Genomic DNA, 24,470 nt, shown 5'->3' on the forward strand with positions numbered 1-24,470 from the left:
CTGTGACCTTTCACTTGCCTCTCCTTCATGAGAGGGTCTGGTTTACTTTGAAAGCAGATACATAGAAAAAAAATCAGGTGTGCATGCAATGCTTTTGTTGGAAAAGGTACAGAAGCGTCCATCTTCCTCTCGTCATCCTGCTAGCTGTCCCAAAGCTGGGCAATCTCAGTGTAACTGAAAAGGAAGCACATGCCCAGGTCACCTTCCAGACTGAGCTAGTCAGGAGTGCAGGAAGAGCTGGTTTGCTTTTCTGGGCGATTTCCTTCTTGCGAGAGACACATGTCCCCGAGGCTTTTCTAAAGGGATAAGAGGAGGACTGGATGGGTTGCTTTGTATCTGCTGGCCCTTCCAGTGTACTTAATCTTGATGGGCTCTCTCTATATGTTGTTGCTCGTCTCCTTTCTCTACAGATTGTAAATCTCATTGAGGAAACCGGGCATTTTAACGTTACCAACACAACCTTTGACTTTGACCTCTTCTCCCTGGATGAGACAACCGTCCGTAAGCTGCAGAGCTACTTGGAAGCAGTAGCAACATGACGCTTGGCCTTAGAAGCAGGCTGCTTTTGAAACCAGAAATCCCGTTTATTGGTACCAGGAAACGAACCCATGGAACTAGGCCTTCTTATTCTCTCGATTCACCCGAAGCACTGCCTTAGAGAACAGCCATGCTCTATGAATGCACAGCCAGCTGCACTTTCTTGTAGGCTTCAAACAAGCACCCATATTGCTGAGTCTGTCCTCCCTAGCTTCATAAGTCCACTTGGGCACAGGTCCTGAGTAGAGCAAAAGACGCGCTGCACCTAGCTGCAGCGCCGACACTTCTGGTTTTACTTCAAGAAACTGTGTTTTAAGAACAGATTTTCAGGCGTCTCGGAGAGCTTAAGAAGTGTGGACGATGTTTTCTTCACTAAATCTTGGGACCAGCCTGCCTGCGGAGCTCTAGTGAGTCCGATTTCCTCCAGCTCTGTGATGAAGCATTCGTGACGTGTAAGCAGGATTGGCTTTTACAAAGCTAGCCGAGAAGCTGATGGTGGAGGAGGCTTCCCAGGGGTCTTGTTGGTCTGTTGTGGGGGAAAGTGGACAGATTCCAGGTTTGATCACTTGCAAGTTCTGCCGCAGTTTGGTACAGAGCGCTGCTGTAATTTGGCTCCCAACTCCTGCAGGGCATCGTTCCACACGCAGGACCTTACTCTGTTTCAGCTTCCTGGAGAGACCGTTCGTGCTCTTTGAAGAGGCCTCTCGAATCTGCTGTCTCCCGCTGGGGTTTTGAGACGTCTTGTTTGCTGATCTGAGCTCCTAAACAAAGTCTCACTCCTTTCAGTCTGCTTTAACTGTAATAGGACTACAAAACTGTAAGCTGTATATTTTATATATATATTATATATATGTATGTACTGTATGTATAAGAAGGGCCTAGTTGGGTCTTACGATTTTAAGGGTGTGTTTTTCTGTTATGTTTTTTAATGGCTATGGCAGGGGAAGGGCGCTTAATAAGATTTGACTTGTTTGTTAAAATGCCTCTTGTGGACAATTTTTAGTGTATGAAAGCTGAACAGCAATCTTCAAAGCATTTTGTGCTCTGAAAGGGACTCACCTGTTGTCTTTTTCATTTGTCAGTGTTTAATAACTTTGCCAAAATATGTGATTGGTTTTGTTCTATGTTCTCAAAGAGGAATCTCCTACAGTGGCCCCTATAGTAGTGGCTGTACTTTGGGAAAACCAAAACAAGGGGGAGTTTTATTTTGGGACGCATCTGGAAAACACTGATGTAACAACCAAGTGAAATCAAGTTTGTTTCCTCCTCCCTCTCCCCTCACCTCGCACCTGCTCAAGAAATGGCAGGAAACAGTGAACACTAATCCAGAATCTTTCATCTATCTCTAGTTAAACTAGCATGGACTTCAGGTGTTGTCTGTATGCTGGCTGGGTGTGGGGAAAGTCCTGTAGCTCCTATCAAAACTGTATTACACTCCTGTTCCCTAAATCCAGTATTTTTTATTTTTGAAGAATGCTTCTTTTTTTCCAATCAGTGTGTAAGCTTTTGCCAAATGTTAAGTGGCTGCTGGCAGTGAGGAGGAGAGCAGCAGTTCTGAGGAGCCCTCTGCTCATGAACGCATCTCCTGTGTCTGTAAGAGCCCCGTGTGGGAACTGGGGAGTTGCATTGTTCCCGGGTTTGCTGTCCCTTCTCCATCATGAAATCGCAATCCCTTGTTTTGGGTTACCCCTTTCTTTATCATGGAAATGTTGCAACTAATCAACTTAAGTGGCAATATGATGATAAGCTTGTTTGAGTTGGGTCATGTTGACCCGATTCCCATTAATTTTGTCTTTGTACCATCTTTCATGTGTCTCGTGTGTGTATATACATATATATATATATATAAAAAAAATAATCAAGCTCATGCCAGGTGCGTACCCTGTCACAACAGTGATCTCAGCTGTTTTTTTCCTGATGAACAATGCCAAGCCTGGATAGAAACCCTGTGTGCAAATGTACATTGAGGAGGTGGAGGATGGCTGGAAGAGGAGGAGCTGCGATGGCCTTGGTTGGCAGCGAGTGCCGCACGCTGGAGGACAGCAGCCGCAGTCCACGAGCGTTCACGGATTCGCCCGTTTGCGGTGCCAGGCGCGGTGGGTACGCTTGAACTGCTCGTGGTCCCTGGCTGGGTCTGTGGCACGGAGGAAGCGAGTCTTGCTTGGCCGCCACAGCCCCGTGCTGGGCTCCCTGGGCACGTGGAAAAGCCCCTGGCACGTGGTGCCTCCTGCTGCCAACGGGCAGGGTTGGTGACACTCCCCTGTCCCCGAAGGTGCAGAACAGTGCTGGTGGCTAGCCCAAGCCTGAGATCTCCCTAGGTCTTTGCTCCTCTCTCCGCTGGGGTAATTAACTCCCACAGCTCTTGTGTCCGTGTTGCCCACCCTGGCAGTGTTTCTCCTGGGACTATCAGTAGCCTGCAGAGTAACCACAAGGGACTGGAGGTGCCACCACCCTTGTGTCCCCTTCGCATGTTAAGGTCTGAGGCGTCACCGCTGCCAGCTAGTCCAAGAACACACGTGGGAAGGTGTTCCTGAACTCGGCTGGAGGCGCATGGGGCTCCTGCCCAAGGCTGTGGCATCGTCCTGTCCTGGAACCGACTTTATTCGTGAAGTCTAATGAGCATTGATGGGAATTTTGTTTTTATAAGAAGTATTTTACACATGGATTTTTTTAGACTGTTTATAATCTCCTTGAAAACCCGAAATAGGATTGTTCCCCCAGCAATAGTTCTCCATTGTGTGCACATGCTGATTTGTTACTAAAAGGTTTCTTGCAAGTACTTAGTTGTTCTACAGAGTTGTTGTTTTTTGGGGTATGTGGTAGCATTGGGGACCACAGGAGGAATGACTCTGCAAACCCAAGATTTGTCAAATTTGGGCCTCATCTTGTGTCCCCTTCTAGTTACATATGAACGAGTTCCCTGTGTAGATTCTCTATAGGCTGGCTGAATGCTGTTCTGAACATGCCGTGTACAGGTATTTGTGGATAAAGTGTTTGTTCTTGTGTCACTCTTGAGAGCATGGATGGATTATTGTACAATAGGAAGGAGGGGGCAGTGCTGCAGTCAGCATTGCTTCAGGTCTTCGAGGATGTGTAGTAGCTTGCATTATTTAAAAAAGGAAAAAAAAAAAAAAGAATCCAAAATTGACTTCTAGCCATAATGGTTTTTCCAAGGAAAATGGGCAGAACTGTTACTTTTCTGTGTCCTTCATCTTGTTACTGAAGGCATGAACAAGTGCTGACCAGTCTGAAAGCTTTCAGAGTTGTTCAGAGTTGCTTTGAATTGAATCGTGTTGGAGGTAAGATCAGGACACAGCTTTTCCTTTGTCCTTGGCCTTTGTATTTAAAGGGCAAAAGAGGGGTCAGGAGTGCTTTCCTGTTGTCTTGGTCTGGTATGTATTAAGCCTTGAGGCTTTGATTACTGACATTTACTATTAAGATAAAAAAGAAAAAAAAAAAAAGGATAGGCTGGCTGGCTCTCAGAACGCCAGCTCAGGAATATTGGATACGTTGGTGATGAGACTGGCTATGCTGTGGTCAGGCTGAATACATGGAAGTGCAATGATTTTTGCCACCAGTTCTTATACTGCTGTGTGTGGTGGAAGCATCAGAACTAGCAAAGAAATTGATGCAACAATCCAGAAACAAGTTTTTGTCAGATCTTGAGAGTATTTGATGGTGAGAGGTTTAAACGTCCCCTCTGGAGCTTGCCCCATCCCATTCCCTTCGAGCAGGGACCCAAGTGACTCTGGTTCTGCAAGCCTCAGCTGTCACATTCTCGGATGCACTAGAGCGCGGTCAGTGTACTTGGAGCGTCTCTGCGCTAGCCCAGCTGCCTGCCACACGCTGCTTGGCACGCTGATGCTAGAGACAGCCACTGTACACCTGGTGTGAGCATTACTTCGAAACAGATGAAAAATGATTGGTGTTGCTTTCATGGGGGCATGAAATAGCCATCAAAAACTGAAGAGATGAGTTTGCACTCCTAAAGAAAATGTAAGTACTTCAACTTCTAGATAATTTTTAATTGTATTTCTGCCTAGAATCAAGGTATTAAATACCTTGTCACTTGAGGATTTTAAAAGTTGTGTTGGGAAATGAATTCTTCACTCGGCTGTAAGAAATTCAGCTGGCCCAAGACTAACTTCAAGATTAAAAAAAAAAAAATCATGTTTGTAATACATTACAGGATTGTTTGTCCTGAATTTTAAACCTTTTTGTTAAATTTGTGGAACTATGGAGGAATTTTCTAGAAAAAGTGAAATAAAGTAAGATGGAAAAGTAAAACTTCAATTTTTTTGTTGTTTTGTTCATTGTTTTGCTTCTCTGTGGACAGAAGGCTTCCCCCCAGCACCTCGTTACCTAAATGTTTTCTGTCAAAACAGAAGCTGTTCTTGCTGGGGGCTGAAGGCAGCAGTGCAGGCGTGGGGCCCTGCTGGGCACAAACCAGGGCTGTGCAGGGTGGAGGAGCTGCTGCAGGGCAGCAGGAACAGCAGCAGGGCCATGCCCCTCCTGGGTGCAGGGGGCAGCTGTACAGCTTGATGTCATCCCCCACCTGGTGGCAGCCAGAGCGCTGTGGTGCCTGCAGTCTCTCACACACAGCTCAGCGAGGCAGAGCTCCAGCTCGGGCCTTCCTCTGCTGCAGGCTGTGACAAATTCCCATTCTGCAGACTCTGTATTGTGTTGCTCTCCTCTCTCTCCTGCTGAGGGCAGTGTCTTTGAGCTCACTACTTACAGAGAAGGGTTCTTATAAAGCTAGCTGTGGTAAGGGAGAGTTGCCTTTTGCTGCTCCCCACCCGGACACCACAGACCTTGATCTCAACAACTTGAGCACTGAGCATTGTTTTGCAAAAACCACTGAAGCATTGAGACACAAACTGCAGAGTTTATTTATTAGGCATTTCTCTGAAAGTCAAGACATTGCAGACTCACGTAGCTGAGAATACAGCTGCACAAGAGGGACTGTAGGGCCAACTGTGCATTGCCCATACCTCCATGCCAATGCTGCAGGCAAGTGCGCAAGTGGTATTTCACTGAGCTGCTTGCTGGGGTAGTGAGTCCAGACCAAACTGTAAAAACCACCCTGCCCTGCGGTCCCACAGTAAGGTTTTGATACCAGTGCTGCAGGTACAGAGCCAGGGCCTTGCAGCTCATTTAAGCTATTTGCATTATTTAATAGTGTAGTTGCTTCTCCCCTGCATGCCACTTCCAATCAAAGCACCTGACATCTCTGGCTGCTCCTCCTTTGTCCAGGGAAACAATATCCAGAATCAGAGTACAACTGTTCCACTTGTAATGATTTCTAGTTTGAAATAAGCAATTTTACAAGCTATCCTCCATTTGCTAAGGTGATTAAAGTCCCTCCAGGTAATGGGCATACAGCAATAAGCTTTGCAGAACCACCCGTGGCCTTCAGGAGCTATTGTTGACGTGTACTTCTGCCCAGCTTTGCTGGAGGCTTCTAATGACCTCGCTGTGGTGGGCCTTCACAGTGGCTGGAATGGGAGATTCGCCTGGAGGACTGAGCAGCCCTGTAGCAATTCAGCGCCCTCTGCAGGCTCCACTCCACACGTGTACACATCCTGCTTCTGCAACCCAGCCCCACAGCTCTGGAGTTCCACCTGTTCCAGGATGCTCTAAACAACATTTCTCTGATTGTAAGCATACGGATAGGTTACACACACCTACACAGCTTTTCAAATAATCCCTTTGTGGAATGCTTTCAGAACACAGTCCATGTATACTACTATAGCACTATAATTTATGGCTTCATAATAACTCAAGACACTGAAACATTCAAAATATTGCACAGACAAACCCAGTAAACCCCAGGTTCCACATACAGGCTTAGGGTGTGTAGTCACACAGCATTTGCCTTGTTTGACAGAAGACAGTTTGTCGGTAAAGAGATTTAAAATAATTCAGATGTCACCAGCATGCAATTAAACATGCATCAAGGGAAAAAAGAAGTATACCACTATAAAAAGAATCTGCCTTCCCCATGTATCAGGAAAAATGCAGTTCCTGATTGTTTTACATTCAACTCAGGAAAAGAAAACTTTGGTTAAGACAACACACTATGAACTTATAAGTTAAATGCATGGCCCTCATAAAAAAGGAAAAGACAAATGCAAAGCAGACATATTCAGGAATATCTCAGCATTTGAATATACACATAGGAAACCGGGCACAATCAAACTTACTGCAGTAAGAAGGCCAAAAAACATACAGCTAAGCAATTCAGGGAGTCTGCATGATAGCCAAGCCTCATTTATTTCAACAGAACCCACTGACTCCTTCACGGGAAGCCTAGGCTGACAGCACACTCACACAACAGGGAAAGTTTCTACCACGTCACAAAGCTGCCATGTTACCGCCTAAGAGCGTTCTCTGTTGTGGTCGGCGTATCCATATAAAACTGATCGATTTGGTCTTTATACTTCTGTGCCACCACTGGTCTCTTCAGTTTCATTGTTGGGCCTGTGGAAAAACCACAACATGGGGCTGTAATGGTGGCAGCGCTACAGCAGGCGTCATTTTGAGGCATAAATCAATATTAGATTGAAGCAAGCCTGGAGGAGGCTTCAGAGCATGTGAACAGACATTGACTTCTAAATTGCTCTTTGTGATTAACAACACCTCCCTTCCCCCATGAACAGAAACAGCACAACCACCCTGCAACCGGCAGCACATTCCCAAGAGTACAGACCGCTGAGCTCAGTACCACCAGGCAGGGTCAGGAAGTCCCGAATAACCCATCCCACCTTCCCTGGCACTGTGACGTGCTCCAGCCACAGCAAGCAAGGGCTGGGGGTTCACAAGGTAATCCCCAGTGCCCCGCGCACTACTCACCAAGCTCTCCACCAAAGAGAGAGAAGTCCTTCTCCAGAATAACCCACTTCTGGACTTTCTGAGCATTTGAGACAGCTCTCTCGTTGACTGCTGAAATTCCCTTCTGGATAGCTGCATAGATAGCCTTGTCTTTGCTGCTTATGATTTCAGAGACTTTTGTAGCCTTGCTGCCCAGTTTTTGGCAGAATTCAATAGCTTCTGGAGTGAGGTCATCTCCTGGCTCCCCACTTTCTACATCTATGTTGCACTGCAAGACAAGTCACTTTATATTGCTAAACACTTGATTCCCTTCGCAGTAATAAGCAGGGTACAGAACTCATCATCCAAATTCTTCCTGTGCTCTCCCAAATTAGGAGAAGATATGGCAGGATCCTGCCTCTGAGGCCAGAGCTTTACTTCCCTACACTCCACAGCAGCACCGCTGGCTGCTGGAAGACAACAGAGGCAGCACCTGACTCAGGCAAGTGCAGCAGCACCAGCTCCAGAGCCTGGCACAGCATCTCTTGCACAAGGGCAAGGAGGGTGGCTGTCAAGAGTCTCGCTAATGAGCAATTACCACTTGCCTGAGAAGCCACTAGCCTGCAGGGGCTCTCTGGTCCTAGGCAGAAGAGTCAGTAAAGGCCACCATGTGTCACTGTGGAGTTTAAAGCCAGCATCTTAAAAAGTCACGGACATCTCATTACTGTCCAGACATCTCTGGGAGATACTGAAATATGGGTAAGAAACACAGAAGGTTTCTTTTTTCAGTCTGACTTCTGTGTCTTTTAGTACCATTTCTTTCTGCTTTCTGTCTGATATCGTACAGAGATAAGCAGTTGCTCCAAACAGCAGAACCTTACTGTCTGATCAGATGGCAAGTGCTCGTTTTTTTGTACAGTTACAAGTGGTGTTTGCAGCTCAGCTGCAAGTCATGCTGCAAGATGCCTCTAGGCTCCAGCAGTCATCGCAGAACAGCTAACAATCATCTTCCACACGGTATTAGATGCACGCAAAATAGTCTCTATGTCTTTTCAGCCCCATCCCTGGTAGATGCCCACCCTTTTATCCACTAAATAGGCAGAATCAAACCCACCTTTAGTGTTAGAAGCATAGCAAGGAATTTTGCTTTGTCTCCAACCAACATTGCATTGCTAATGATGGGAACGGCCTCTTTTACAGCATCCTCAATTGGAACGGGAGGAATATTCTCACCTCCTGCTGTGATGATGAGCTCTGGAAAAGAGCCAAATCTTGATTAATGCTTACAGCTCCCCTCTTCCTTCCTTCACAATCTGAAATGATTTTATAGTACCTTTGTGGCTACACAGATCAAATAATGAGTCCGTATCCCAATATCCAGGGAAGAAAGCAAACCAGGAAGACTCCAGCCAGGTGAGGAGAGATGAAACTAAGGTGTGCAAGCACACAGCAAAAGTTGCCTTAATGCTCCACAGATGTTTGCAGCTGGAGAACATGGGGTTTGGAGTACGAGCACCTCAGTACCATACCACAGCCACCTTAAGCTCTAGGGAATTCAAGTTGTTAACCAAGTTGTTCAGAAATTTGAGTTAAAAATTTGCTGAGGCAAAGCAGAGTTTTTAAAGCTACACACAGCATGTTATGGAGCAGAGATGAGCCTCCCTTTCTTGTCTGTCTCTTACAGATTTCTTAAAGCAGTCCCTTTGCATGACCATTTATCTCTTTTTAATGATTGGAGTCTTGCATGAAATTAGATTTGTTTGGTGTTGGTCAGAGCAGTGTCCCAAGAGCTGTGTTGCTGCAAGCCATTTTCAGAACGGCATTAAGCTATTGTTTTCCCTTACAGGTTAACTAGCAAAGCTAGCTGAAACCAGAGGGAGCTGGCAGTACACACAGCTGGACCCAGGCAGGTCCAGCACTGCATAACAAGTCAACGAAGCACTAACTACTGCCTCTGAAATCAGAGGATTTCTTCCTCACTCTGCAAACACACACTGGTTTCAGTGGTCAGCCTTCTCCTTCCATCACATGCCTTGTCACATGCTCAGTGGCAGCACACATTGCAGCCATATTCATATGAAAAACTTCAGAAGTAGTATCTAAAAGTAGTATCTTTCTGTGCAAGCCACAACCACACAACTACCAAGGTCTGACGTATCGTATCATAGTACTGTGCAACCTCAAAACAAACAAGCGATAGGCTGCATTACCTTTAATTCTGCCAGTGATGTAAAGGAATCCATCTTTATCACACTTGCCAAGGTCACCTGAATGCAGCCAGCCATCCTTATCAATTGCCTCTTTGGTTTTCTCTTCCATGTTCAAGTAGCCCATGAAGATGTGCCTTCCTGAAAAGCAGATCTCCCCATTGCCATCTTCATCTGGCTTATGGATCAGTGTCCGGCAGCCTGTCATTTCCTTTCCACAGCTTAAACAAAGACAACACAAACCCAAAGCATTTTTTAAAATTATTTTTGCTGCTCAGCTACTGAATTTAAGAGTGAGACTGTAGAAGTACTCACTCAATCTGAAGTGTCTGAACCAAGCCAGGCAGGCTTTTATTACAACTGCTTCAGCAGGGAACTTTAAAACTTAAGACATCTGCTTACATGTAAGAAACTACAGGAAGTTGTTACTGCAGAGAGATCAGTGTTCACGCCCATGCTTTCCATCTATTGCTCTCAAGCACCTGAGCTTTGAGTTAGAAGATTTATGTTCTTGGTAGCTAACTTTTACTGATGGTAATATTCACCTTGCAGACTAAACACATGGGGACTGAACAGGCTGTTCAAAGCAACAGAGTAGTCTTAACGTCAAATGAATAAATGCAGTACGGTAAACTCTAACCTACATTAGTTACTGATTCTTTCTTCCCACAAATCCCTTGTTTCCTCCTCTGTTCCTAGAGAATCCAGGCCAAGTTAAATTTAAGTAACACTGCCGGTGCCTTTGGCAGATCTCATCGTCTGCAATACGTGGGCCAGAGGAACTGGCTCCCTAGCGACTGCTTACTGGCTGCAAGACTGGGGCTGAGCTGCATCAGGTGAGCCAAGCAAGCCAGATGCACCAGAAACCTTAAAGTAACTCTGTTCCTCCCAGTCAGCTGTGCTCCACTCACAAAGTTATTTACCTGGTAAACTTGAACGCGTGAGGTAGAGAGACTGTGTGAGGCCCAGAGCTCTCACTCATGCCGTACAGTTCATACACAGGAATGTTCAGACTTAAAAAGAATTCCAGCGTCTCTCTGGTTATTGGAGCGGCTCCGGAGTAGCACTTTGTGCAGCGATCCAGCCCAATGGCCTTTCGAACCTTCTTGTACACCAGGTGCCTGGCTAAGCGGAAGTTCACTGGGACTTCAGAATACCTGTGGAACAAACGTTGTTACAGGACCTCAGTCAGAAAGTAAAACTCCTTCCCATCCTCTTTCATCCATCTCCTATTTTGGCTTATTCAGTGAAATAGATAAATACAAATGACTCCTGCCTCCAGCCCTTGCTGCCCACCCTCTGGCCCCAGCACTACTTTTGGCTTTTAATGTCCACGAGTCAGGACTTTTATGTGGGATATAATTACTGATCCAATGCTAAAGCTCTAACACTCGTAACACCCCTTAAGTGTAGCTTTTAATTACCCGTTCATCCACTTCAGGTTTGTCTGTAACCCGACTTCCTTGGCCCACGATGCCACTTTTCTTTTGAGCATTGATGATTTTGCACCAACAGATTTCATTCTTTCTTCCATTTTTTCCCAGACACGAGGAACTCCCAAAAACGCAGTTGGCCTCACCTCCCGCAGGGTGTCTACCAAGGTGCCCTGAGTGGAACAGAATTTTATAAGGCTTTCAAAAGAGATTTTGTACAGATACCAGATCAGCACTGGCCACTAGCCAAGACCTACAACTACTCTTAATTTTGAGGAATTGCTCATTTTCAACTGAAGTGTTGCTGCTGCCGAGCGCGAACAAAGCAGCACTGGGCAATACCAGTTTTCTTCCTGCCATGTTCCACAAGTTAAAAGAGCCCCAGAAGCATTCACATTCCACAGTGGTTTTGACAAGACAGCAAGGGTCGATACCCTCAGTGCCCATGCTGACACAGCATCAGGACAAGAGTCGTTCTCTTTCCAGAACACAGACTTAATGGTGGTGGCATTTTGCAATATGGACAGAGCAAATACAAAGCTGTTGCTCAACCAAGCTATCAGGGCAGAGAACTGGTGTCAGGTGAGTCACCAAGAAGCTCCTAGTTGCGAAGTGCTTGGTCAGCTCATCATCCTAGCTTGTAACACGGAGTCAAAAGGCAAAGGTCAGACTGGCCACATTCTTCAAACCAATTGACCCTTAAATAGGAGCAGTCTGCCACTGGACAAATAAACTAAGTTATCTCATGATTCTGAAGGCTGTGTTAAGTCAGCAAGGTTTGTTTTAAAGTGCACACCCCTAACCACAAGCAGGTGGACAAACATAAGTTTTTTTTGTCTTATGTTTTTACCTTTAATGCATCTGGCTGAGCAAAGAAAACTTGTGCTCCAAACGTAATTGATAACCAAATATCCGTCATCTGTGCGGCAACATGACTGAGAGGCAGATAGCTGACCACCAGCTCTTGCTTTTCTGTAGCTTCTGCCAGCGTTATGGAACGTCCTGCTGCTAATGATGTCCATGTCAACTGTTAACAAGAACACAACTCTATATTAAGTGGCAGCCCTTCTGAGCAGGTACAACACAGAATGTGCAGCTCACGAAAAGAGCCTACAGCTTCCTGTGATCTTCAGATCAGGCACGTTCTTCAGCCGATCTCTGCAGTCCCTCAGCACCTACCTAAGGTCACAGTTCTTAGAATGGGCACCTACACAAAGAGATACTTACGTTGTCATGACTGAGCATTACTCCCTTTGGCTGTCCAGTTGTCCCTGAGGTATATATTAGCGTACAGCACTGGTTAGGCTTCTGCGAGTCAATGATTTCACGGAGCTGAGCGTCTGGAACATCTTTGCCAAGGTCCATGAACTCTCTCCACTGTGTACAAAAGAAAAGAACTTGATCGCTTTACACGCCAGTGCTGACAAATGAAATTAAACCCTTTGCTATACATGAAGAGAAGGGAACTGTTTTCAAAGTCCAAACCTGCAACAGAATCTGCCAGACCCACCGTATTTTCTGTCTGTCACAAGAGGCATGGCAAGAAACAGAAAGGGAGACAGATCTACCTTGAAGAAGCTTCCCAACTCTGTAGGCAACCCTGGCATTCACTGGGAGTGCCAAGCAGGAGTAACTATGGGACCTGAAGCTGCCTAGCAGAGGTCAGCATGCTAGCACCCTTCCCTTACAATATGGATTTGAACAACAGTGTACATCTACCACTTCAGCTAGGCAAGCGTTCCCTCACTGTAATCAACATAAACTTGCATTATTTATGACAGTCCTGTAGAAGGTGATGGTTGCTTGAAGCCATCAGCTAAACACAGCCGTTATTTACAAGCCAGTAAGATGCCCATTACTTACAGAATACAGGTTTGGTCTCTTCTCTTTTAGCTCTTCCCCATATTGGACAATAGCTTTCAAATGAGGTAGTTTATGCTGAACCTGTGTTAAGAAGAGAGATCCATGAGAAGGAGCAAATCCCCCTTGTTCTTTTTAAGCCGAAGTTACCCACCACTTAACATGCACCTGCTACTTGCCATTTGAAGTAAAGCTAAGAGAATCTCATTTGTCTTATTGAAAGAGAAGAGGGAAACCTCAGTAGAGACGGTAATGGTTTGGACTGGGATGTTGCCAGCCGACCTAGGGGATTTTTATTTTTTCATTTTGGCTTGTCATACTTCAAGCTCAAGGCTTTGCTACTCTGTGGAACCACCCTTTAACTTTAATGAGATTTAGCACAAGTGATCACTCATTGGGTTTGAACAGTGAACACCAAGCAGGCTCGATCGGTTCACCTCTGCTTTCAGATCCAGCATTCCCCTCAGGTAGCTTTACCCTCCCGTATCTATCAACAGGACACAAAGCTTCCAGTCATTTAACAAGTGTATTTACTTCTAAGATTTTCTGCAGCTGTTTATGGTTTTCCACAACCGCAATGTTAGCACTGCTGTTCTCTGCTACATAATGACAGGCCTCAGGAGAGTTTGTAGTGTAGATACCGACGGCAAGACCACTACAAAAAAGAAAAGAAGAAAAAAAAAAGAAAAGAAAAACACAGAATTAGAGGATAAGCAAAGCTGCTGGCAGGAAAAAAAAATCATACCAATTCAAACTTTAACAGAGGAAGAACCATAGGCAGAACATCCCATAAAGCAACAACGATAAGTGGAAAGCTTAGTTCCAAGAGCAAAGGCTCATTTCTGGTCATAGGTAGGGTCAGAACGGTGTAATGGGCCAAAGTGTGTCAGATGGAAGACAGCTATCACAGCACTGGATTTCGATACTCTGACCTTTTCCAACATCATATTTTAACCAAAATGCAAATAAGCATATTTTTGGTTTAACCTACTGTTCATTTTAAGAGAGAATGTGTTTTTTCTAGCTAAAATATGGTTTTTTTTTGTCTTATTAATTCATAATGAAGTAAAGAGAGTTTAGGTTCTAGCTATCCTCATTAAATTCAAATGTAAGCAGCACTTGTTTTGTTTTAAACCAAAAACACCTTCTCACATGAATAATGAAATTACTATCTGAAGGCTAAAGCAAAATGCATGTCAAGAGACAACACTCTTTCTTACCCTGCAAGGATAGCTCCAATGTCAGCAATAAACCACTCTGGAGAATTAAATCCCAAGAGGCACACTCCATGGAAACGCTCTAGTCCCAGCTGTAAACAAGAGATGAGATTACAGCAATCTTGTTTGTCCTTTGAAGAATGCTTAGAGTTAACTTAGAGTTAACAGAGGCTATGAAAATCCAGCTGCTGAAGTCCAAGCCTTTCAATCTGCTTCAGCTGTTCTCTGGTTTTGCACCAGAGACAGTGGAAGTACGTATACCGGAAGATCCCACAGTATGAGTGGAAGGGAAAAACAAACAAAAGAGTGGCCTTAACTTTAGGAAATAAGACTTCCTAATGATAACAGGAAGAACACATAACGTTGTTTTCTCTCTCTCAATCTGTCTTAACACCCAAGACTGTACAAGTACATGGCTCAGCCGGTTTGGTTATTTAAGTTGAATTCATAAGCGTTCCATTGAGTTTTTTCCTGGAAAGAAGAAAATTTACAAGCCTTATGAGGGGCTTTGTCCAGGTTTGCCACGTCTCAAATACCCCTCCTTAAAGGTTTTCCTAAATATTTTTTGTTTACTTGAATGTGGAAGCGATTTGTATGAAATTCAAACAAAAACACTGTAGTAATGACCAAGATGTTCATGGCATGTTCAAGTAATTCACAGAATCACAGAATATTAGGGATTGGAAGGGACCTTGAAAGATCATCTAGTCCAATCCCCTTGCCGGAGCAGGAACACCTGGATCAGGTCACACAGGAATGCATCCAGGTGGGTTTTGAAAGCCTCCAGAGAAGGAGACTCTGCAACCCCCCTGGGCAGCCTGTTCCAGTGCTCCGTCACCCTCGCCATGAAAAAGTTTTGTCTCATATTTAAGCAGAACCTCCTATGTTTCAGCTTGCACCCATTTCCCCTTGTTCTACCATTGGATGTCACTGAGAAGAGCCTGGCCCCATCCTCCTGACAATCACCCTTTACCTATTTATAAACATTAATAAGGTCACCCCTCAGTCTCCTCCAAGCTAAAGAGCCCCAGCTCCCTCAGTCTTTCCCCGTAAGGGAGATGTTCCACTGCCTTCATCATCCTCGTGGCTCTGTGTTGGACTCTCTCAAGCAGTTCCCTGTCCTTCTGGAACTGAGGGGCCCAGAACTGGACACAATATTCTAGATGTGGTCTCACCAGGGCAGAGTAGAGGGGGAGGAGAACCTCTCTCGACCTACTAACCACCCCCCTTCTGATACAGCCCAGGATGCCATCGGCCTTCCTGGCCACAAGGGCACGGTGCTGGCTCATGGTCATCCGGCTGTCCACCAGGACCCCCAGGTCCCTCTCCCCTTCACTGCTCTCCAGCAGGGCAGTGCCCAGCTTATCCTGGTGTCTGGGGTTGTTCTTGCCTTGTTCTTGACTCTACACTTGTCCTCGTTATACTTCATTAAGTTCCTCCCCGCCCACTTTCCCAACCTGTCGAGGTCCCACTGGATGGCAGCGCAGCCTTCTGGTGGGTCAGCCACTTTCCCTGTCACTTTAAGGCTCATCAACATTCAGAGAATTTGTAAGTGTAAGATACAGCTGATTCCAGCCATTTCAGCAGTTAAACTGCTGACCATGAATACGGAGTAGAATTCAACAAAAGCTCACCTTCAGAAAGCTTTTGGCTGCTTTACAGCACTCGTCATAGTACATCTTGTAAGTTAGCTTTATCCACTGGCCACCTTTCTTGGATGCAAGAGCATAATAGTCACCATATTTATTAGTAGCTTCCTGGAATAGATCATGAACAGTCTTTGGTGCCTCACTGCCTATGCCCTGCTCATCCATCCTCAGTCTGACTTCTCCATCTCGTTGTGTTGTCCACACACTGGAGGGAGGAGGTGAAGAGGCTGGTTTGAAAGAAAAATATTCAACATCTCATATTTAGAAATTGCTTTCTGCCATAACAGAAATATAAATACAAGTATCGAAGTAAAAGCAAATGCTAACAGCTCCCCCCCCACCCTTTTCCCCCACTATTTTAGAACAAGACTCAGAGATGAAGCCTCTAAAGCACATTCAAAATTTTGTTTAATGTTTTCCATTTACCTCCCCTTCTAACCTAAATCTTCCTGTCACTTATTTCTTTATTATTAAAATAAATAGTACATGATTACCTGGTAGATATGCATTAGTGATACTAACTACTTTACTCCTTGGAGCACACCAGTGCTTTAAAGTCTATGTTCTAGAGGCTTCTGGACAGACTACCCCGCTAGTTGAATTCCCTCCTCCAACGTTATGGTTTTGTAAACTACTCTCTCATTTAAATAATAATTTTATGCACGTAACAGTAACTAAACATTCTTTCTACTTACATTTGAAACCAAGCTTGTTCATCTGAGATCCCTCTGTCTTAGTATCTTCAACTGTCTCAGTGTTGTAGACCTCAACAGCTCTGCGAGGCAAAAGTAATTAGCACTGGATAGACTTTAGCACACTGGATGAAGAATGCCTTAGCCATACTCACCCCATCACTGAATTACATTAAGCCTTGCATGTCAAGCAAAGATGAGTGGTTTCTGATGTTTTGTAGCTGGCTTTATTAATTTTACTAGCTCAGGCACCAATGAAACATGCCCGCCTCGGCAAGTGCGTGGTCTTTGCCTGCACTGCTTTTGAACATGTGTATGTCGCTCTAACCATAAAACTAGCTGCAGAAGAACCCATGAACATGACATCCACGATGCAGCGATAATTTAATACCACAGGTCTGCTCTGCGCGCCTGAAACAGACTACAGCAGTGAGAGAGGCGGGGACAGAAAGGGGCACGCAGATCTGGTGCTTTTCTCCGATCTGCGCTGTGCGAGCCTAAGGAAGGCGGCAGCGCCCCAAGGCCATGCTCCTGTGCAGCACAGCCATCACCCCGGTGACCCTGGGGAAAAACCCATAGAGATTTCCTGCAGAAAGCAAGGCCAGCTAAGAGCAGGAAATTGATTTAACAGGAAATCCTGTTCTTAGGTATTCCTAATAAAGTTAGTACATCAGGCTCGCGCCAGCTGTTTGTGCAGAAATTGAACAGGCACTCTCAGACACATCCCCTCTATCTACTTCAGCTGTGCTCCTCACAAGGAGTTTGCACTGTGGTATCTGTGGTTGCCCTTTTTACTTTCAGTCTTGCAAGAGCCATTAAAGCACCTCCTGCCTGCGTTTGTAGAACAGTGTTCTTCCTCTGTCCTTTTCCAAAACAGACTTTCTCAAAGCCGTAAGTGACGAGGATATGGAATAATTAAGTCACACGTCCCACTTCAGGCCATGAGTTGGAAGCCAGACCCTGTGAGATTTGCTATTCGAGTCTCCATGCTCTGCCCACCAAATGACATATCACACCTCCACGCTACAAGCAGACAACATTTGTTCCTCCACCCTGGGCAAACCGCATCTGTACCATCACCTTAGCACCAAGGCCCAAGCATTACGCTTCTCAAGATCATACTCCAGAGAGACAAAGCTCCATCTTGCCTTGCCAAACAGCCCTGAGACGGGTCCTCTGCTCGAGGCCGTCATGGAAGCGTTTGTTTCTTCATGTCAGCACTAGGTATTCACTCTTCCTTCACTGCGACTTCTGGTGTGAAGTTTCTTCCAAGGTCTGATTCCTCGGTGGTCTTCCAGAAGGGGCCGCGTGCCCGTGACATCACAGACATCATGGACGGGGTGGCCGAGTCCTGTCTAACGGTGCAGCTCCCTGGCAGAAAGATGGCCTGCCAACTCTGCTGTCACTCAGCAGGACACGCCTGGTCCCACACAAACCCTTCAGCCTATCGCCGGCAGGGTGCCACCCAAGCCTCATAATTTCTTCCCCTTCTACTGGATTAAAGGGAAGACGAATCAGCCACCTTGTGAATTTCAGTCTAAGACGTAAGTTGCTTCCCTCCATTTTACATTTCCTCTGAACTTCTTAGGGGGTAATCAACTCATGGCTTTGCACATAGGATAGGATTTAAGGCATGGAGCTTTGACTTTGCTACTCCTGAGTACTGTCCAAAAGCAGAATCGCTTGTATCTAATCTGCAAACTACAAACCAGAGGTATGTAACTCAGCTTTCTTCTTTTCTCCAAAAAGGATTACAAGATCTTCTCTACTATGTATTTGCTCACTGTTACTGAGAACATTTTCCAACACAAATTAACCCTCAGTTACAGTAGTTCTGCATCATTTCTCCACCTGCTTTTGTGGACAAAGCGTGGAAGTGACTCAGTAAGACGAGCAAAAACCCCTGCAGCTATTTCCGTTACAGTGAACCAAAAGTCATCTTTTTTTTCTTCCTCTTACTACATATAATTCCAACATAGCCCCCAAAAATTAGGTAAAGAGAGTCTTGGAAGTCTGTCAGCTATATCCTATCACACTGTGGTAAGATTTAGACCCTTAGCTACCAACCTACTCTTTATTATGAGGTTATTTAGATTTACTGCCAATCAGGTTGCCTAGATGGATAAAAATCAGCACAGGTACTGCACACAAGCTGTCCCCTAATGAGGCACACCTCTTGTTTACAGTACAGTGATGCTTCCCAACGCATGTAGTACTTGCTAGGTATTTCATATACTTGATCAGCGAGATTATAGATTCAGCTTTTGGATTTTGGAATTAGTTAAAAAAAAGTTCGAAATTTCTTCTAAAAATCTTAATGTCCCAGTTAATCTATGTAAACACGCTAGAATATGAGCTGTACCCTATGTATACAGGTCACCACAGAAGAAAATAAAATCTTAAATTAGACAAACCTAGCTGAAGAGTTGACCAGTGCATCATCCAATGACACCTTGCAGTTTCCTTGAGCATCCACATTAAGATAAGCTGTGGGGACAGGTTCTGTAAGTGCCATACGTGCATCTGATTCACACAGCATTGTCCCTGTAAAAACAGTTTAAAATTAAAATAGAATCAAATACTACAGTGAAATCAGCTTTCATTGATGCAGCTATCTGACAAAGACAATTCCAAAGCAGATATGACTCAAGACTGCTGTATTTGTATGAAATACGGTAAATTCTGTAAGTGGATGAAGTGCCCTTCACATTAAGCTCGGCTTGTTTGAAAAGCCTGATCAGAATTAAGATTATGCATCCATTCTCACACCTGAAAATGAGCTTGACCATTACAGTTTTGAAAAAGCACCACGAGATTAACGCTTACGTTTGCACTCTTTTGCCCCGAACGTTAAGGCTTAGCTTTCAGACCTCCCCCAAACCACCCACCGCAGGGCTCCGCTGCAGCCTTACAACGCATCGCCTCGCCTTTGTGCAGCCTCTCCTCCCGCAGCCTCTCCGGACGAGCAGCGACGTGTAATATCCTTTATTTTTAAACTAGCGCCCACGAGGCAGATCTGGAGCATCTTATGTCATGTGCTCTCTGCCTCGCAATTGGAAGCAGCCCGTCACCCCACACTGCCGCCTAATGAGGAAGCTCTGGCCCTGCGCCTGCCCGCCACGCTCGGCTCTCGGGGTGCGGGAGCGTTGGGGTTCCTTTGGCTCCCCACAGCGCACCCAGGGCAGCTGCTGGGGTGCAGCCCCCGCTGCACGCCCGCTCCCTGGGGACCTAAAAAACCGTTCTGGTAAAAATCAGCACCCGGCAGCCGCTGCGCTCTCAGCGGCTCCTACGCTGCTTTCAGCGGGGGTTTCTGCACTTTGTTGCTACAGGGTTTCGTCACCCAAACGAAGCGTTTTCTAATCCTGAAAGCAATGTTGATTTTATGTAAGGTTTATATTCAACAGCCTTTGATGCTCGTCACTTGGCAGGCGGAGCTTTAATTGCTTCAATGAATTTCTAACTGATTGGAGATGAATCTTACTATCCTTCATCTTTTTAAAAAGAAGGTTTTAGCACAGTATTTCATACCGACATTAGACAGAGCAATTTAAAGCAGGCAATGTGAGGAGCACATTTGGCTGACTGATGACAGATATTAACAAAAGGAAAGAGCCCTTTATCTAATGAATCTGATATTAGCTAAGCTGGGGCTGCAGGAGGATGTGCCTGTGCATTGTCCTGTCCCCAACAGCGGTGGGCGAAGGCACGGCCAGCCACAATTCCCAGCACACAAGCCTCCTTCTATCCCAAAAAAGCACATCCCCTCCTCCCGATTCCTCATCTACGCAAGGACGCGATGGTGCTCAATTTGTGCTCTGCTTGCTACAGGCTACGATTCAGACTGCAAAAATAGTTCAATTCACAAGCAGCTGAGAGAGGCACATCTCCAAAACCCATCTCTAAAGCTCTGAGGTTCGTGGCAGACGTTGCCCAATGCCCCCATTCTAGACTACAGCACCGGAGCGGTTTATTTTGTTCTTTTGATAAGGCAGCTGCGAAAAAAGGTGCGTTATCTGCATTATCTGTACGGAGTAGCTTACTGCTAGCAGCAGTCACCCAGCCCGTGGAAGAGTGGGTTTCGTCCCCTCCCCAGCCTGGAGGAGCTCAAACCCACATCTAGAAGAGCGTGTCAGTTTGCAGACGGCGTGGAGCCAGCCGACGGCAGCACCACCACCCCTCCGTCTCTCGGGGAGTCCTGAGAGGAGAAAGAACTTACTGGAACCAGCAGCCACGGGGCCTGCCCCCGCTGCAGCACACATCCTGGGGGTGACCCCGAGGACAGGGTGTCCCTGCTGGATCCGCAAGCAGGCTGGATATGGCACGCAGAGCACAGACATGAGGCTGCACAGCCTGCAGGTCCTGGGAGATGCACCGCGGTTATCACTGCCTCCACCATGCCCAGCAGACTGGGTTTTTCAAGGAGAATCCACATGTCAGTGCCACGTGGCCCCCGACACCAAGAGAAGAGTTGCACCAGCACGCACAAGCAGTAGCGGAATTTTTGGACACTTGTCCCAAGGACACTTGTGCCATGAAACATAAGCACACAAGCTGAAAGCTGAAGTGCAACCTAGCTGTGCAAGTTCTCTTTGTGAACACAGGCCACAGGGATCCCACAACGGTAGTTCATTTTCTGTAACAAATTTCGGTTAGAAACAAACCAACTGCCACTACATATACTCTGATCAGCTCTGCTAAGCAATGTAGCAACAGCCCTTCCTCTCGCGATGCTTTGTCACCTCCCCAGCTGCGCTACACAAGCCGCTGGAAGACAGGGAAGACGCACAGGCGCTCACCAGAGCCTGACTCGACTCTCATGGTAGCTCGATGGGCGGGTGAGCAGGATCAGGAGCTATCCTCTCTTGCCACACGCTGTTTCTAAGGGAAGTAACACACTAACATGCCACAGTTGGTAGGAACATGAGGAACACACACCCTAACAAAAGCCTGGTGAAAGCAACCGCCCTTGTAATTACAGCTGTGTGAAAGCTTAAGCCATCTGACTGCAAACCACCTTCTGCTTGGAGGGCGAGCTGTTTCCTGCAAGGGCTGGAAGGATGTGAACTATCCACAGAAAGCGCTGCAGAGCTGGACTGCAGGCACACTTGTGACAGCCACAGCTACAGAGGTGAACATTTTGTTTATAACTGCGCCTGAACGTGCTTTCACTCAAAACACACACACAGAGCCTCAAAAACAGCAGTTCAAGTTAAGCTTGCTGCGTGTGTTCATCAGTCATCCTAACATTTGCTAGCACAGGCCCCCTTTTCTCCCGGTTACTGTTTTATTTTCCTTGTGCTCATACGGGTAGCACCTCTGATCCTGTCCAGTTTTTGTTGCGCAAACCAGCTCGAGGAGACCGCCGCATTATCTCCCTCCCTCTCCAGCTTTCCACCCAAATTGAAACTTGACCTTTTTGTTTTCCCTGAAGATTTATTAAGTGAGGAAACAGCCGCCGAGCAACCCGCTTTTCCTCTCCTAGATAAACTTTGTTTTTAAAGAGGCAGCGTTATAAGCTTCTAAGCACCAGAAGTTTTTTCCGGGACAGCCCCGCTGACCACAGGCCACTGTGGTGAAGTGCTGCAGGAAAAGCACGGGGGAAATAAACCCCAGTCCCTGCAGGGTGAGCACACGATGCAGACTCTCGACGACTCTGCTGCAGTGCTTTCAGAGAGCTGAATTTCAGGTTGAATGAATGAAGCCGCCCATGGCAAGACCTTCAGTAAACAGGTTTAGCTATGGAAAATCCTTCTGGCAGCCGGACCCACGGCTTTCCTGCCCCCAGAAGAGGGCCGGCATGTGCCAGCACCGCAGGGCCGGAGGGCTCAGCGCAGGGCAGAGCCCAGGGCATGCGGTCCCTCCGCCACGTCAGCCAGCACGTAACCGGCTGCTCCGAGTTTGACGCAGCTCGCTCCTCCAGAGCGCTGGGATATTTTCGGTGAATTCCCCACTGTGACTCACCAGAGGCCCGCTTTCTGAGTTCCTCTTTTCCTAAACTGCTATTCGTTTTCCTGCGTGATCTGCACGCAGCGGGCTGTGAAGGGAAATTCCCTCACACGCGCACAAGCAGCACAGAAATGAGGCACAGAAACGCGTTTTGAGACGCGGCAGGTGCGCCCCTGCCAGCCCCCACCGCACCCAGGGCTTTATTTCACCGCTGTTCGGGGCCAGCCAGGCCCGGACCTGGCGGCACCGCTGCTACCGAGGCATCCCCGCGCATTTCGGGCACGGCACCAGGGCACGGCTGGGGCTGGAGGAACCTCCGGAGACCGAGTCAGCATCCCCCCGGCCAGCGGGGGCACCAAGGCGGGCTCTGGGCGTCTCCACAGCGCGGGCCCCCGGAGCCCCCCCCGGAGCCCCCCCAAGGGCCCGCTGCTGGCAGCCGCCCGCCCCTCCCCCAGCCCCCGCTCCCCTCACGCACGCCGCGCGCGCGCCTCCCCGGCCCGGCCCGCCCCGCGCACGCGCCGTTACCTCAGGAGCGGGAGCGCGCGCGCGCGAGACGCCCCCCACCGCGGCTGCCGCGCGCCGCCACGCGGGGCCCCTTAAGAGCGCGCGGGACTGGAAGGGGCGTGGCCAAGAGCGGCGGGGCCACGCCCCCTCCTTCCGGGGGGTCACCTGCGGTCATCGACCCCTCGGGGCTCAGAGCCGGGAACCGGGGGGCGGGAGGGGGGCAGGGGGGAACCGGGGAGGGGCTGAGGGAGGGGGGCAGGGGGAAAACGGGGAGGGGCTGAGGGCTCCGTGCCCCCCGGAGCTGGAAGAGGAGAGCGGGGCGAAGCGGGGGCTCCCTCCCGGGCCCAGCTTTGTTTCTTTCTTTTTTTTTTTTTTTTTTTTTGCCACAAGAAGAGCGGCGGCCGGGTCGTTGGCAGCTGCTGGCTCCCGGCTTTTCATTGTGGCGTTAGGCGGCCGGGCTGCACCCCCGCGTTAATCGCTGCTGCTGGCCTGCAGAGCCCCAAATTCCTCCAAACTGTGTTTCTTTTTCCTGCCTTTCCTACCCCGCAGGGCCATTATTCCCGCTGCTACAGGGTGGGGAGGATGCGGCTGGGCTCCTGCCAGCAGAGCGGGGCCGCAGCTGGGGCCGCAGCCGGTGCTGAGGGGAACGGTGCTGGTGCTGCCAAGCCAGCCCTGGAGCCCCACATCGCAAGGCCCAGGGGCCGTTCCCCTCCCTGCCCCAGCAACCTCATCCGCTCCACGCGTGGCCTGGCCAAGCCCTCGCGTGGCCGTGTTTGGATCCACGTGGGGATTTACACTGCAGAGCGAGGACACGGACGGCATCCAGGGAGCTGGGGGGATCGGCAAGCTTAGAGGACTGCTAACCCTCCCGCCCCAGTCATGCCCCAGTCACTAGGTAGCACCTTCTGTGCCGACGCGGGGCAGATCGTTCTCAGAGACCCAAAAAAAGATTCAGTGGCACAGCCCAAAGGTTAACTGATGGGGCAGGAGCAGCCAGTTCTGTTTTCGGTAATGCCCTGAGCCAACAAGCGACCTTAGGCAAGTTGCTTTTTTTTTTTTTTTGCTTGTTTATCAGAGCAAGGTTGCAACACTACCGAGGTAGATGTCAGCGTGTCTGCACAACCCTTGTCAGTCCCGGAGCCAAAGGGGACCACGCTGCTGGCAAAGGACCAGAGGAGAGCAAAGCGCATGATGCAGAAACATAGGTGGTGCTCACGCATCTGCCATGAGGAGGACAGCGGCCATTCTGGCTGCCTGCAGAGGATCAGCTCCTCCCTTGTCCCAAGAGCAAGCTCTTGTGTACACGAACTGTTAGTGCTGACTGCCCTAGCCTTTTCTAAATAAAGATGGAGTAGTTGAGCTTGAACTCCTGGGGCGGTGAACGCACCAGAGTGACGGTGCCCTTTATCAAGTATCACCTTTGCTGGCTCTATGTATACAATCCATTAACTCAAGCAAGTCCCAGGGTTCTCATTTCCCAGGCAACCAAAGCAAGTTGGCCCAAGGAACACTGGAAGGAAGCCCGAGCAGTGCAGAATCACTCACCTGAGAAGAACTTCTGCACTGGCTGGCTAGGCCTGACCAGGCTGGAAGCTTTTTGCAGGCAGCACTTGGT

General features: G+C 47.7%; 2 protein-coding genes across 8 annotated transcripts in view; one reads left to right on the forward strand and one right to left on the reverse strand.

Moving 5' to 3' along the window:
* MLLT1 (MLLT1 super elongation complex subunit) overlaps positions 1–4,830 on the forward strand; it is a 32,958-nt gene extending 28,128 nt beyond the window's left edge. For all 3 annotated transcript variants that reach the window (XM_080565592.1, XM_080565590.1, XM_080565591.1), the window contains exon 12: positions 411–4,830. In XM_080565592.1, the coding sequence (XP_080421718.1) occupies positions 411–539 (129 nt within the window). In that variant the 3' untranslated portion in view covers positions 540–4,830. The remainder of the gene's footprint in view (positions 1–410) is intronic.
* A 572-nt stretch (positions 4,831–5,402) lies between these two features.
* On the reverse strand, positions 5,403–23,003 carry ACSBG2 (acyl-CoA synthetase bubblegum family member 2). 5 transcript variants are annotated; one of them, XM_080565587.1, is made up of 15 exons: positions 22,877–23,003; positions 18,820–18,949; positions 16,409–16,488; positions 15,699–15,940; positions 14,068–14,156; positions 13,382–13,502; positions 12,851–12,931; positions 12,215–12,364; positions 11,838–12,014; positions 10,979–11,160; positions 10,478–10,711; positions 9,558–9,775; positions 8,462–8,601; positions 7,390–7,636; positions 5,403–7,017 (listed from the first exon to the last, which is right to left on the reverse strand). In XM_080565587.1, the coding sequence occupies exons 2-15, from the start codon at positions 18,942–18,944 to the stop codon at positions 6,908–6,910; spliced, it is 2,196 nt and encodes a 731-aa protein (XP_080421713.1). In that variant the 5' UTR covers positions 18,945–18,949; positions 22,877–23,003; the 3' UTR covers positions 5,403–6,907. The 5 variants fall into 5 exon arrangements, with proteins under 5 accessions (XP_080421713.1, XP_080421715.1, XP_080421712.1 ...); XM_080565589.1 differs by lacking the exon at positions 22,877–23,003 and adding an exon at positions 22,367–22,698; XM_080565586.1 differs by lacking the exon at positions 22,877–23,003 and adding an exon at positions 19,318–19,764.
* Between the last annotated feature and the right edge of the window lie 1,467 nt (positions 23,004–24,470).

The sequence above is a fragment of the Anser brachyrhynchus genome, assembly GCF_964034855.1.
Source record: "Anser brachyrhynchus genome assembly, chromosome: 23".
Taxonomy (NCBI): Eukaryota; Metazoa; Chordata; class Aves; order Anseriformes; family Anatidae; genus Anser; species Anser brachyrhynchus.